This window comes from Dreissena polymorpha, chromosome 13 (genome assembly GCF_020536995.1).
Source record: "Dreissena polymorpha isolate Duluth1 chromosome 13, UMN_Dpol_1.0, whole genome shotgun sequence".
Lineage (NCBI taxonomy): Eukaryota > Metazoa > Mollusca > Bivalvia > Myida > Dreissenidae > Dreissena > Dreissena polymorpha.
In genome coordinates this window covers 59994640-60010198 of record NC_068367.1, presented here as the reverse complement: position 1 = coordinate 60010198, position 15559 = coordinate 59994640, and the positions used below count along the sequence as shown (strand labels likewise).

Sequence of the window (15559 nt, the reverse complement as noted above, 5' to 3'; positions counted from 1 at the left end):
GCTCAAGAATCCCACAACAACAACTTGATGCATCTTTTCTGTCAGTCTGGCCTTGCTCAGCTGATAGGGCACAGCTGGAGTCGCCTACCTTGTCTTCAGATAACTCATTTGTTATCTCCCTTAGAGCCAATTCAGCCATTGGTGTTATCTCCCTTAGAGCCAGTTCAGCCATTAACACAACAGGGTTGACTCTGCAAGAGGGCCCACAAATTCTTGGTTTTGATTCATGTTTACAGTTACTGCACTGCAGCAAGGTTATTTTTCAATTCCAGTAGCAATAACCACTGATTTTGAAAATTGACATAAACCCAGTAAAATTATACATTTTCTGATAGATATTAGTAAACCATTTCCAAATATGTATGGTTTGTCTATCTTACATTGTCTAAAGTAATGTTAGTGAATGCGGAAACATTGAAAAATCCCATGTGTAAAAATTGTCATTTTTCATTTTTTCAAAATAGTCAACCTGGGTGTATAATTTGTTTAAAATAATGATTTAAGAACACATTTTTTATCCAAACTTTTAATAATTCATTACAGATACATTTCAGCTATGTTAGATGTCCTTGCAATTGGATGGTCCGGCAGGATTCTGGTCTGAAACACGTTACCCCCCACCAACCCAGGACCCAAAAATTCCTGAAATAGACAATACAAAGTTGATTTTTCTAAATTGCAAATGTGCATGTGATTCAATATCACAGTTGAAATAATGTACAACAAAACAAGAATAAATGTTCAAAAAAACAAAAACTTATTTGGTTAGTATTTAAAAAAAAAAACATTATCCAAAACATGTACAACTGCCCCACCCACCCAATACAAATGTGATACAACCTGGTATTTAAGAACATTTTCTAAGTAATATTATTTCTCTTAAACAAAGTTTTATTTATGAATTAGCAGTTAAATTGAACAGGAAAAACACTTACGGTTGAATATGCAGCCAGTAATCTGAATTCTTATCCAAAATTCTGATATGTCGGTTGATTAGGAATGGCAGCACCAGGAATTCTAAAAGATCGACAATGCATTGCTAAATTAAATCTTATATACTTTTGTAAGATGAAACAGAAACACTATTTGTTAGAATAGTTTAACACACACCTATTCAAAAAAAGACAAACATATAATAAAATAATTAAAAAAATATTATAATAATTACTGTAAGAAGTTTCGAACTCATAATAGGCGAATGTATGTAACAGCTCAATATCTTTAAACAACTTCTTGGATTTAGTAAATCATTGTCGATACATTAATTAAGAGCTTGTTTTCTTCATGAAAGGAACTCCAAAGATGCTGAAATATAATAGTGCACTGCATGCAAATATTAATTAAGTGATACTGACAAACTGAAAGAACAGAACATTTAACCGCAAATGTTTTCTACAAGCTTTTACTGATTCAATGTTTCTTTTTTCAAAGTTTGCTAAAAAATCATGCTGAGATCAAAATTAGCCAATTGTAAGGGCATTTAATATTTCATCCATTTAAGTCATCTTTTTAATGTAGCGCCATATGATGAAATAACTGGAATTCCTTTGCCAACTGAAGTAATTTCCAATTTAATTTTAATAGTAATATTAAAATTAATAATAAGATGCAGCCACACATACTGTTTGTCAAAAAGGCTGTTGAACAACTGATCTTTCACTGGAATATTCCTGTCAACCAAAAGGTGAAGGTGGTTGTGTCTCGTCAGAGTCCGATATCTATGCAAATGAACAGACACATACATATTTTTGTCATCATACTTACAAAGTACATTTCCAACAATAATATTATTTCTTACAGTAGGGGCATGTGTATATTCTGTATTATTAAATAATTAAGTTTAAATTCAGGATATAATTGTTAACCATCAAATTCAATGTCTTCAACATGCAACTGCTTAAAATGTTACTTACCACAATGTAACTGTGCTCATGTATTTGTGAAATCCCATCATAATCACTGTCCAATAGATCTTTGTCAGTCATGTTCTCTATAAAATAACAAGTAAATAAAATAGAATTTCAATACCGGTATGCACAAAACCTGCGACACATAATAACCGAGTCTTAGCATTGCATCCTCAATTTTGCAAAGGTTAATTCTAGAACCTAACCTTTATATATAATAATATCCATTTATTTTTTGTATATTAATCATGTAAATGAAATAAGAACTGAAATTAATTATAGCAGTTTTAACACGTTAACAAAACTAATAATGAGATGGTGTGCGAATTATAATGCTCCCTAAATGTATAATCAACTTAAAACTAATAACGTACCTTAGCTTTTAAGTTTATGATTATGATCAATCACAGAAGTTACATTTTACATTTGTTACAAATGAAGACAAGTCCGGTACGACATGGCGCGGGTACGATCTGGAACAGATTTTCTTTGACATAATTAACACAATAATTTAGGTGATTTAAGTGAATTCATACCTGCATCGATACCAAATGAGACGATTTCTCTTCCTGCCAAACAAATACTGTGTTTATCGTACCGATATCCGTAAAACTGCTCAAAAGATCGCTCCCGAATTCACCGTAACAACAATGTAATAATTCCGCGTAAAGGGGAGCAACTCTACTGCACAGGAATAGTGGTGTTGGAAATAAATAAATATATATTATTTCACGCGCATATACCTGATTCAAATGGTTAGAATTTATTAAAAAACACAATAATTGATTTATTAAAAGCTAAATTTCAAGTGAATCTGCCTTCTTTCTGCAAAATATTGGCCTTCGAATTTTTTACTTTCACTTTTGAGCAATGATTTTTTATTTTCCGGTCATGGCAAGGTCAGATACTGCTTATTTGGACATATCTCCTCCCACATATGCAAATTTTTCATTTGGATTACTTCTTTCATGCTCGTAGTGAAGCGTTAAAAACACCCCACATTTTTCGGTCAACTTTTAGCCTGAACACCGATTGCGCAATAATTTGCATAGCAGGTGCGTGGTTATTGCTTAATTTCCAGGAATATTAAAAAGAAATATTCTTTTCCAACAAACACACAGGTCTATATCAAATTCTCTTAAAATGAAGCATAAATATCTGCAAACAGCCCAAATAAACACATCATGCTCATTTCTGGTCATCATAAACAAAATGTTGCTGTTTTCTGACTAAACATGACTGCTAAGTAAAATACAGAAGGGTTTGAAGGTTGATTGAAAGTCAACATAAAAACAACCCAACATTGCTTTTAAATGCAAAACTGACTGAAATAGGCAGCATAATAACATAGATGTATAAAGTTTACACCTACATAGCATACTTTTGACAAAATACTGTCTAAACACACTTCTATATATATTTTTGTTTAATATGCTGCAGAGGTTATTGTTGAAATAGAATTCGTTCGAAAAATCTTAAAATTGTGGTATTTTATGGTCACATGATTTTTAACCTATGTTTAGTAACAAAACATGGGCTGATAGATGCATTTTTTATATTTTAACTGCATTTGACTATTCTTGAATGCAAAACATGCCCCATGTTAGGAAAATATATAGACCTACCTATATTTAAATTGATTTCCTTCATAAAATTAAAAATTATTTATATCATGAAATAAATATGTCAGGACTCTGGTAGACTTTCAATACTGAATTAGCTTAATTCACGTGTACTTAACAGGTTATGTTTCCTTTTTGTCAATACCTGTTCAGGAACATAACTGAATCGATGAATTTTGATTTAACTTGCCCAAATAATTAATTTGATAAAGTTTTCAATAATAAATTTGGTTTGACCCAGATGATGTTATGTAACGTAGACCTTAATAAAACATATTTATAATTTACCATTTATTGATTTTAATAAATGCACTTCCAACTAGCGAAATAAAACTTTTTCAAAACAAACTACATTTTGAAAAAAAACTCACCCCAAAACTTTTAAATTTTCCTTACTGAACTATAAATCCTTGATGCCACTTATCCAATTCACAGTAATTATGAGCAAACATAAAATACTTTGAGACGTTTAGCACAGCATATAGTGTTAATGACCTTTGATTATCACATCAATTATTTCCTTTGTGTACAGAGAAACAAGAGAAAAACTGTTACATTATCACCAGGGCTTTATCAGATATATGAAACCCATTCACTATCTGCAGAATCTTCTGCATTTATCAACCCATTCAGGAAATCATGAGCATCATATTGTAGACAGGAAAGAAATTATTTTAACCCATTTATGCCTAGTGGACACTCCCATCCTTCTAAATTGTATCAATTTATTTCTAAAATTAGGGATGCTTAGTATATTTATTTCTATATTTAGAATATTTCTTACAGAAATTCCTTTAAGCAAGCAGCGCAGACCCTGATGAGAAGCAGCGTCTCATCTGGGTCTACGCTGTTTGCCAAGGCCTTTTTTTAGACGCTAGGCATAAATGCGTTAATTCATGGCCTTTCATAGGCCTGCCAGTCACCCATTCATAAATTTTTTATATAAAAATGTCCTAAGCATTTTCTTTTTTAATTGCATATTCACATAAAAAGATTGCAATAGAGTAACATAATTTCAACTACTCAACAATTTATTGTACTCACCATTGATGGTGTCAATATCAAGAATGTTCAATCAAATCTTCAATACTCAATTTTTCATGTTTGAGTATGACAGTCAACAATGCACATTTGCAAACAATAACCCACAGTGGCAATAAAAAATGCACAGTCACAAACTACAATGCACAGTCGCAAACATTACCACTCAATAAATAATCTGCAGGTTGTGAGAAAGTCTTAAAAAAAATAATGTAAAAAATATTCCCTCTTTATCAACGTCCCTTATCTGTTCCCTGTTAAAAGTTTTATTTCATATTTGTTCAGTTATTCTCGGGTTGCCTATTGCCAGCCTTATCAGCAAGCGTTTATACCCCATCCCACCGGGATCTTCAGTCAATTAAGCATTGTGATTCCCAGCTGATAAGCCTAGACAGGCTTTCCTGCCAATCACGTTAAGAGTTACTGGCTTAATTAGTATCAAAATCAGAGGACTAGGGCCAGGCCGCCTCCTCCTCATTTAATAGTGATTATATGTGATAAATGCAATAAAGCTCTATTGAATGCCTTGAATAAGTTGAAGATAAACTGGTATACATCCTAGAGGTCAGAGATAGATAAGTGCAATACACCTGTATAAAACTCCTTAAATTACTTGCAGATAAACTGTTATGCATCCTAGTAATATAAGTGAGTTTTTTCCTACCAAGAGTGCAATACTGCAGTACAAAAGGCCTACAATTATTGCAGATCAACAATTATACATCTAGGGTTGAAAATAATTATGTCTGTACCAGAAATGAAAAATTGTTGTACATTATACCTTAAATTACTACATGTATATAATAAGTGCAATCAAGCTGTCAAAAAGGCTCTTTTTTTTGCAGATGCACTGCTTTGCTTCTGAGCAACAAAATAAGTTTTGGGGTTTTTACAACACCTGTTTCCCTATCATTTTATTTTGATAGTAAAACTGAAGTGGGAAATATACCATTTGCCATGAAAATAGCTGTGGTAAGGTTTAATAAATGACATTTCTAAGTATGATGTGTGTTTAAAAACAATGGCAACACCTGTCGCATAAAATTGAAGCTATATTATTTACATTCTGATTTTTTCTGTACCAAGTTTCAAGAATAAACTTTACTAAGGCAAGTAAAGAAAGATCACTTAATACATTTGAATTTGCAATTTCTTTGGATCATATAGCAGACACCCAAAATAAATGAAATGCAGACCGCCTGCCTTCGTGACATCTCAAATAAAACGGCCAACATTATAGACACCCAACATACCAAAACCCTGACAGGTCATTCACTCCACCATGTAAATCATTTATAACATTCAAAACAAGCTAAGACCCAAATCACAATAAGATAAAAGAATAATTTGCCAGAGATAAAACCATCAGGATCAACATTTGATATGGGTTATAAACCACAAAGGATGTATTTCTTTCATCACCACAATAATTAATTTCTGGGGATATTAAATTTTGCTCTTTTTGTTCCCAGACACAAAAGAGTGCTTCCGATGATACAAACAAGTTGAATAGTAATTCCTGGAACAAAACATGGTGAATGGCCAAATCATTGATTACCTATATTCCCCCTGACACATAGCATGTTCAAATATCCTGAATCCCTCCCTTCATAGTTTTGTCCATAGTTCTAATTGATTAATAATTGGATACTTCATTAATTCACTCACAAGGCCCCTTTGGGGGGAAATGGGTTAAGTACTGGCAGTGCAAGGGTCAACAGACGTTTCCCCCTCAGGGACCAGCTATTAGTCCAAGCATAATAATTATATGGCAGCTCAGACAATGGATACAGATAAAATGCAGATAATTGGGCCCATCAAGAGTCCATAAATAAATTACCTGATGATTAAATAAACACTTGATGCATCACTCTCAAAATGCCATGGACATAAACTGAACAAACAGTTAAATGATAAACTTCCATTGTTATTTTGTGATAAATTCCAAAACAAAAGAAAATAGTTTATCTTTATGACAGGGCTGGAGAAAAGAAAATAAGTTTGAGACATTATTTATTATTCATCTTTTATCTGTTGGTGGAATGTATTTTTTGATAAAAGCCTATGGAAGCAATACACCTTTACACCTAAAATTTGATAATGCAACAAAACCGGAGGCAGCAAAGGTTATAAGTTTCCATCCCAATGCACACAAAACATATGAGTGTGGAAACTATTGTATTTGAGACAGAAATGTTTGGCAGTTTCACACTTTACCCAAAAGTTATACAATAATTTAAATTATGCTTGGTTACATCAAATTCTTTACTACATATCAATACATAACTCAATTTTTTAGCAAAAGCCTGTTCTTGTAAGAGTTTACATTTGCTATTCCTACATACACTAAATAATGTCCTATTTTAACCACTGCTGTCATGTGCTATGTTGTATAATCATTATTTTAAAAGGATAAAAAAAATCTTTCAGTAAAACAACAAAATATTTCTGACAGGAGGCACATGGGAGGTAACTGTGTTTTAATCAGAGATCATTAAAGCTGTTGACACAGAAGGAGAGGGACACTGCAGCTGTCCAATATTAGTGCATTGCATTCTGAGTATAAGCCTTGCTTTGGGAAAATGGGGCTTAATGCATTTGTGTAAAGTGTTGTCTCAGATTAGCCTTTGAATTCTACACAGGCTAGTCAGGGACAACACTTTCCGCATATATAGTATTTATCGTTTTATGGAAGCCTCTTTTTAGCGTTAATACAGTCTAGGCTTAGTGTTCACCCTGATTAGCCTGTGCAGACTACACAGGCTAATCTGGGATTACACTTGATGCATTTGCATTTAAACCCGTTTTCGCAGAGCAAAGCTCATACAATTATATAGGAATGTCTAGACACTTGTCCCAAGTGGATTCACACTTCCTTAACTGCCTATCTTATCGTCAATGTTGAAAAGACAGAGCTGTTGTTTTTTCTCCAAGCAAATGATAGAAATGTTAACTTATTACATGTATAAGCACCATATTAATAATTTGCATGTTAGGTCAATAAGAGTCCTGTCTGTGTTTACACTTTCTGGTAACTCCATTTTTTTCTAATTGATAATGAAAGAATGTATGTATGAGAACATGCAAATTGTTTTTCCAGGTGTCAGATTTTAAAATAGTGCTCATAATTCCCAAAAATGTCTACCAAAAATGAAGAACATAGTTTTTTTTCTCTAACATCACTCTGTCATTGTTTAAACAAGTAGAACAAAACCAAATCAATGCTTCAAACGTAATACACACACGTTTTGTTTGTTCTTTGATACTTTATGCACCATAATTTACACTAAATGAAGATAGATGGTAATAATTTGCATAAATTTTCAACAACATGCTCTTATCTATATCTAGCAAAATACTTCCCAAATCAAAGGTACACCAACAGAAATAGCTGTCAGATGATCATAATTTACCTAATCAGCAACATTAACTACTTTTCTCTCAGATCTATCTTGAATCCAAATGATTCATAAACACCATAAACCCTCAGTGATTTATTCCTATTAATAGAAAACAGACTGTACTGTAACAAAAATAGGGAAATAATTTATTGATAACCAGTAACTGTTGTTGTGAGAACATTTTGATGCACTTTAATTCAGAGAAATTTGTGCTGTCACATTTACATTTTAACAAAACTGAAGCTGTGATTTAACTTTCAATATCTGGCTTTTTTGTAAGAAAAAATTGAAAGACACCCCGGCGAAATGTTGTTCATGATTTCATGAACACTTCAAGCCAATCAAGAACTGTTCATGAACGGTTCTGAAAAAGTTCCTGAGCTTGGTTCATGAACTTTTGGACATGAACTGTTCTTAAGACATGTTCATGAACTGTTTATGAATTATTGTTGAACATTTCAAAGTTCATGAACAGTTCTTCATCTAACCATAAATACTTAGTGATGAACATTTCATGCACAAGTATTTCTAATGACTTTTCTGAGACAGACTTTAAGGATCCATCATGAATAATTCATGAATTCCTTTGTGCTAGATGTTTTATACATATTTTTGAAAGTAATATTGAAATGTCTAGCATACAAATCTTGTAGATTTGTGAAACCTGTGAAGTTAGTATGAATATGCATAGTACTTTCACCACTGTAAGTTAGAGTTCTTGACCTGTTCTAGAGAATTTTAAGAACATTTGTACAAGAACTGCCTTCAGGAACACTTCAATAATTTTTAAGGACCTTTCCTGTTCTTGAATTATTCTTAAACTATTCTTGAACACTTTAAGAACTTTTTTGAACAACATGTTTCCTTCTGATGTTCTTAAACAGGTCTACACAATGTTTTTGAACGTATGATGGACTTTTTAAGAATCCAATATGTTCTTAAAAGGATCTGTCATTGTTCTTGGAAGACTTAAAAGACAAGTTTAAGAAGGTTTTAAGGACATCTTATTTCAAGAACAGTTTAAGATGATATCAAGAACTAAATGTACATTGCATTGCTGTTTTTACAAAGAAAGAATATTGTGTGCACAGGAAGTTGAAACGGAAGGCACATGGTTTATGTTATATTTGAAAATGTAAGTCTTTAATAAATTACCGGCTGAACTGATCAGCCATTGGTTCCATTTCAAGTTCTTTGGCACTGTTAGTGTAACCATTTCAGGGAAACCATTGATTAGTAAATGATTCTTGAACTGAAAATGAGACTATTCATAATCTTTTCAATTCATGAATTATTCATGAACATATAGTGCAAAGTTGTATTATGAAATTTAAAGAGTATTATCAAACCACTTGTATCTCAGTTATAAGTGTTATATTTAAATTATTGTTATATGTTGCTATCAATATGTTAAGTGCTAATACAAGACTTGTTTCTTCTTACCCTGACCTGTTTGTTGAGCTTTAGTAACACTTATGATAACCTTTGCATAAATTGACAAATTCTTGTTAATGAATAGTTCATGAACACTTCATGCCACCTCAGTTCATGAACTCTTGAAGAACTATGGTTCATGAACTATTCACTTACAGTTCGTGAACAGAAAATGAGCCATTGAAAAATAGAAGGAAAATGTTCATGAACTGTTCATGAACAGCAAAACCCTGAAGAATTTTTCAAGAATTGTGTTGTTCATGAACTGTTCAAGAACACTTCATGCCATTGATGTTCATGAATAGTTCATGAACATTTCATGCCATAATGGTTCAAGAATAGTTCATGAACATTTCATGCCACACGGGTTCAAGAATAGTTCATGCACACTTCATGCCATAAGGGTTCAAGAATAGTTCATGAACACTTCATGCCATTAGGTTTCAAGAATATTTCATGAACTCTTCATGCCATTAGTGTTCATGAACAGTTCATGAACTAAAATTTCAAGAACTTTTCAAAGACGTGGCTCATTTTCTGTTCACGAACTATTCGTGAACAGTTCATGAACTCAGTTCACGAACAGTTCATGAACTGTTCACGAATTATTCGTGAACTGCAGAACAACATTTCGCAGGGGCATGAACAGAATCGCAAAGAAAGTTGGGGTGTGCTTTATTGCTATTCAAAGTTCTTTTTTCAAATTTATTAAAATAATCACGTGGATCTTTTAAAACACTAAGTTTTGTGAAATATTTGTCATTTTTAATGACTGTCTTTTTTATGAAAATGATTAAATTCACCAAACGTGTTGAAAACAACTAATTTAAGCAAACCGTCTTGAATGTATTCGTGCTAAGGTGACTTGAAAATAAGGGGCCTGCTGTTCTACCAGTAAACGATGGATACAAAATAAAAGTTGATCTTGATGTAAAAACATGCAAACACGCAGTCTGAAAACAAGAATCATCATAACCTTAGTTTTAACCCATGACTTTTTGAACAGCCCTTAAATGAAAATGACAGCCAAGTCATTACAATAATAGCCCAGTCAAAGACCAGTATCAAATTGACCTCTATTTAAATGTTAACCTTTCATAGTAAAATCACAAACCTATCATGTTTCCTTAATTTCAATTGAATAGGCAAAGTTTATAGATTTTTATCATGCTATTTTGCCAATATCTATGTCATTTGAACTCGATCATTATGAATGAGAACAGTTTCTGACAGGAATACTATGCAATAATTAAATAATCATAAACTGTAAGTTTCTAACAATGTTTCGCAAAAAAAGTCCTTATGCTTGGGTGAAAAAAGGCAAAAGAAAGTGAATTGTAGCCACATTAACTTTGTTGACATTTCAATGACTCAGAATATAAAAAGCTCTAAGTACTTCATTTTTATTTTCTAGATCTAGCTCTTTTGATTGAAGCACTGGTAATGCAAATAACAAGGCAGGTATGTGTCACAACAAATTGGAAATGGAATTTATAGGATTGAAGTTTCATATGACCAATAGTGAAAACATTAGCCAGACCAAAGGTGCAGTGATTATCATTGTGTTATATCACCTATCTAGAGTTGTAATGGTTTTGTTTAATAAATGAAAAACATTTTTTTCATACATCCATCATAGTCTCCATCCAGGATTTTTCAGTTATTGGGATTGCACTCTTTGAACATTTAAAATCACAGTTCGAAGTTTCTTATCAAGTTGTTCTAAAAAAATAGCTGTAGTATATATTTTATACTGCATACCGGTATTTATATACAATGGATGCAAGAAGTCATATACAGAAGTTACAGCTGGTGATGAGCTCCTGTTTTATTTGCTATAGATGGACTAACCCTTTGCATGCTGGGAAATTTGTCGTCTGCTAAAATAGCAAACAGTTTGGATCCTGATGAGACGCCACGTTCTGTGGCATCTCATCTGGATCCAAACTGTTTGCAAAATTCGGTTCCAGCACTGAAAGAGTTAAAATCACTGTTTGTAGTTGCTTATCCAGTTGTTCTAAAAAAAATTGCTGTAGTATATATTTATATACAATGGATGCAAGAAGTTATATACATCCATAGTTACAGCTGGTGATGTTCTCCTGTTTTATATGCTATAGATGGAATAACGGTGCCTATACCACGTGACTTTTTAAGATCTTGTTTAGAGAATAAAGCGCGTCCCAGTTAACATTTTTAATGATGGCTTTTTAAATATTTCACCATTTTTAATGGGATAAAGTGGAGAGCCCGCTCATTCGTGAGAGTTTTCTATAAAAGGTATCATGATCTTTTTAAACAAATAAGTATTTTTTCAGCAAAGTACAACCGCGCGTTTGTAATATGAAGTCCCCAAACTGATCCGACATTTTTCTAACCGTTCAAACATGCAGTAGCACTTTACTGAAAAAATATTTATTTGTTAAAAAAGATCATAATACCTATAGAAAACTCTTACGAATGAGCGGGCTCTCCACTTTATCCAATTAAAAATGGTAAAATATTTAAAAAGAGATCCTTAAAAATGTTAACTGGGTCGCGCGTTATTCCCCCAATACAGATCTTAAAAATATCACGTGGTATAGGCACGGTGGGACTATAAGCACCAGGAAAAGTTATATGATTGTATGTATACTTTTCTGCGCAAATGTTACGAGCGAAGCCTGCCCAACAATCAACAGCATTATCACGTGGTATAGGCACCGTGGGACTATAAGCACCAGGAAAAGTTATATGATTGTATGTTTACTTTTCTGCGCAAATGTTACGAGCGAAGCCTGCCTAACAATCAGCAGCATTATGAGACCTTCCAAATTGTCAATGTTGAACAAATGATGTACAAAGTATCCTTACCAGTATTTGATATATTGTCTTCCAAAGGAAAGTGTGAAAATGATGGAAATCAAGTTTATTTTTTTAAGATTCTTTAAATGTTGAAGATCATTTTGGTGTTTCAGTTATTTGTAGTTATTATTATATCAAATATTATAGCCCTGCCATGAAAATATGCCACTGTCTCTTAATGCCCTTACAAGTCCATTTTGCAGTTGACCAAACCAAGATTGTACGGAAATCAAAAGCCGTATCAACAATGCAGGACTGAAAAGTCTATTACAGAACAGTCTCGTGGACATGATTTAAGACTAATAACACAACAAAAGATCCCACTTCATTAAAAGTCCCAATGCAAACAAATTACAGATTACAAGCCAAGCTAATGTTGAAAATTATGCAGATGGAAAACTGGGGGAAAACTTGCCCTGGAGCTTTCAACCATTGTATTGATTTTGGCATTAATCACCTTGAACAATTTGTCAAGATCAGGTGTTTTGGCCCTATGTTTCACGTGTTCAATACAAATATATGTATGGGGTGAGGTTATGTATGCTTATAGTATGGAAGTTTATTATTGTTTAAAAATTGTTTAAAATTGTTACAAATAAGTTTCAGAGGCCAATTTTCAATGAAAGCCTCAAACTAATACTTGTACATCCCTTGTCCCCTTTTCGACCTTCCGCAAACCCCCTACACCAACCGAAACAAAACAGACTAAAAATGCAAATAATTGTGAAGACACTTGTAATATACACATGTACTTGTCTTTTGCGTAGGCAGAGACATGAGCTAGTCGTGAAATTATTATGATGGATAAATCATGAGACATCATTAATTATCTGATCAATTAAGTTCATTCATTACCATCAGACTCTCATGCACAATCACTTTCACAACAATTTGTTTTACAAGAATTGCATACAATTGCTTTAATTGGATTTAAACGTATCGAGTTGACTGAACAAGTCAGTGTGTTAATCCCTTTCAGACGGCATTGATTGTCTGGGCAATTGATACGCGTGGCAATTGATATCTCCGGAACACTTGATGCATGTATAAATATCATGATACAAAAACATCGTATGCATCATGTAACATTCTGTACCTGCATAACAGAACAAAATCAATTGCCATGACCAGTTTTGCAAAGGAAAGTTTGTTGTAAGGAACAATTTATATTTGTAAGCAAAAATTGTCTTATTTGCGAGACTTGAGTGACACTGTATTTAGCCATTTAGAAAGCTGGCAGGGGCTTTATTGTAAATTTGGCATGCATGTATTTCTGAATATTCGGATCTTGTAAACTGGGGTATGAAAAGTTTGGAAATCTTCCTGGGGTTTTGATGCTTTGCTTTTTTTCATCAACATCATTACCAAAGTGCACTAAGAATACATTTACATGTTTATGTTATTGTTTAGCAAATTCCTAAATGATATTCCATTTCTGCGTTAGCCCCTATATATAACTTTTAGTGGGCATGGTTTCTTTAAAGTGATATTATGCACATTTTTCACTGTTGAATTGAGCTGAAAAGAAATAACAGGTCAAAAGAGTTAGTTAAAATGTGGTAACTCACCAATTATCTGCAACTCATCTTGCTTCCAGTTGTTTATAAAAAATATATATTATATTCGATATTTTACATGACTGTACAGTCTTCTAAGCCGAGCGGAACTGTCTTTTTATTAGGATCAGAGTTAGTGTTTGGGTTTCGTATGAAGGAATCTGCACTAAAACTATATTTAGATTCACATCGTACATGCATGATCAGTTGTCAAATGAAAGTACGGTTGATATTCAAATGCATTATTTTTCTCTTTCCAGGATATTGTTTTAGTATGTTGATGCTGCGTTAACAAATATAAGTATATAATTATGAAGTAAAAACACCAAAAATAAACAACGATTGCGATAGAAACCTATAAACCTAGCATATACTGTTAGATGCACATAATATTACTTTAAGCACAACAGAATTGGCTATTGAGAAATGGTGCGCCTCAGTGTGTCAGTTCAGGAAGGATCGCCCATCAATTAAATGGACAATCAACCTCCCTAATTCCACAATACTGATCTCATGTTCATAGTTTTATGAATGTTCAGCATAGGAACTCAGAAATTATTAAGGCAACACATTATGAAACATCCCAGACAGAGATGATACATGGAGGTTGTGAACCCTTTGCATGCTGGGAAATTTGTCTTCTGCTAAAATGTCGTCTGCTGAAATTCTAAAATTAGCATTTTCTTCAATTTTTTTCAAAGAATACTATCAGAATAGCAAACAGTTTGGATCCTGATGAGACGCCATGTTCTGTGGCATCTCATCTGGATCCAAACTGTTTGCAAAGGCCTTCAAAATTCGGTTCCCGCACTGAAAGGGTTAACATGTGGTTCCTCATTATGTAGCTGTAGGGAAATTTCTTTCAGATGAAGAGCAGTTATTTGTTGTTTACCTCTGGCAAGAGCTTTTGACATTATGTAAGCATTTTTTTCTTGGAGAACTCAGTTTCAATATTTTTGGTATATAGCCTTGGCTTTTACATAATTAATGATATTGATTAGTGTATTAAGTCAGAGACATCATACATCTCCATTATAGGCGTTAAGACACTAAATTCTGTATGATCAGCACTTTGCATTAAAATAAATTGTCCATTATAAGTCTAAAAAAGAATAATTTAAAAATAATATACAATTGTAAAAAACAAACTCCCACCAGTGTCCTTAATGAGAAAGTAAGTACATCACCGCTTTCCAATCTGCAGTGAAAATTACCACAAATGTTCCCATTAGAAAATTTATTTAAATTGTTCATTTTGACACAAAACAGCCATTCACCGAAATAGAGATCGCCACTGCGTGACTTAATCGCTTTTCGAGCCCATTTTGAATAAATTATTCTCATTTTTCACAGCATGCTAACTACATGAATGGCATTTGATATTTTCGTATATGAAAATCAAGACAAATTTTGACAGTAATTTGTTTCCTCGGTTGACTCCATAAATATTTTAGCCTATGTGAGACTTTCTATGGCTATGCCCTGATTAGCTTCTAAAATTGCCAACAAGTATGCTCAAAAACTGTAAATAAAATGTAACCCAAAGCAACCTAAAATGTAACCCAAAGCAGCCTCAACTGCCAAAAAGAAAATTGAAATCAACAACATGGTGACAGATGTCACCTTAGTGTTATTTATTTTTAAGGCCTAAAATTCCTAATTAAATTCAATCTCTGTAGGTAAGTTAATATTTCAAGTATGTGTGAATTCATTTACTGTACAGGGCAGGGGAAAAAAGCTGAATTATGATGGGG

At 33.0% G+C, this 15559-nt stretch overlaps 1 protein-coding gene and 1 long non-coding RNA gene across 19 annotated transcripts in view; both read right to left on the bottom strand.

The window, feature by feature from the left end:
- Window positions 1-15559, bottom strand: part of LOC127856000 (RNA-binding motif, single-stranded-interacting protein 2-like) — a 247648-nt gene that overhangs the window by 71299 nt on the left and 160790 nt on the right. The window contains exon 1 of one of the 18 annotated variants that reach the window (XM_052391958.1): window positions 4574-4730. The exons of 16 other annotated variants lie outside the window; for them this stretch is intronic. In XM_052391958.1, coding sequence (XP_052247918.1) covers window positions 4574-4576 — 3 coding nt within the window. In that variant the 5' untranslated portion in view covers window positions 4577-4730. Of the gene's footprint in view, window positions 1-3900; window positions 4023-4573; window positions 4731-15559 lie in introns of those variants that run through there. One more of the 18 variants, XM_052391967.1, reaches the window with a different exon arrangement.
- On the bottom strand, window positions 277-2581 carry LOC127856003 (uncharacterized). Its single transcript, XR_008037810.1, has 5 exons — window positions 2444-2581; window positions 1914-1990; window positions 1623-1718; window positions 936-1017; window positions 277-642 (listed from the first exon to the last, which is right to left on the bottom strand). It is a non-coding gene; the product is annotated as an uncharacterized LOC127856003 (long non-coding RNA).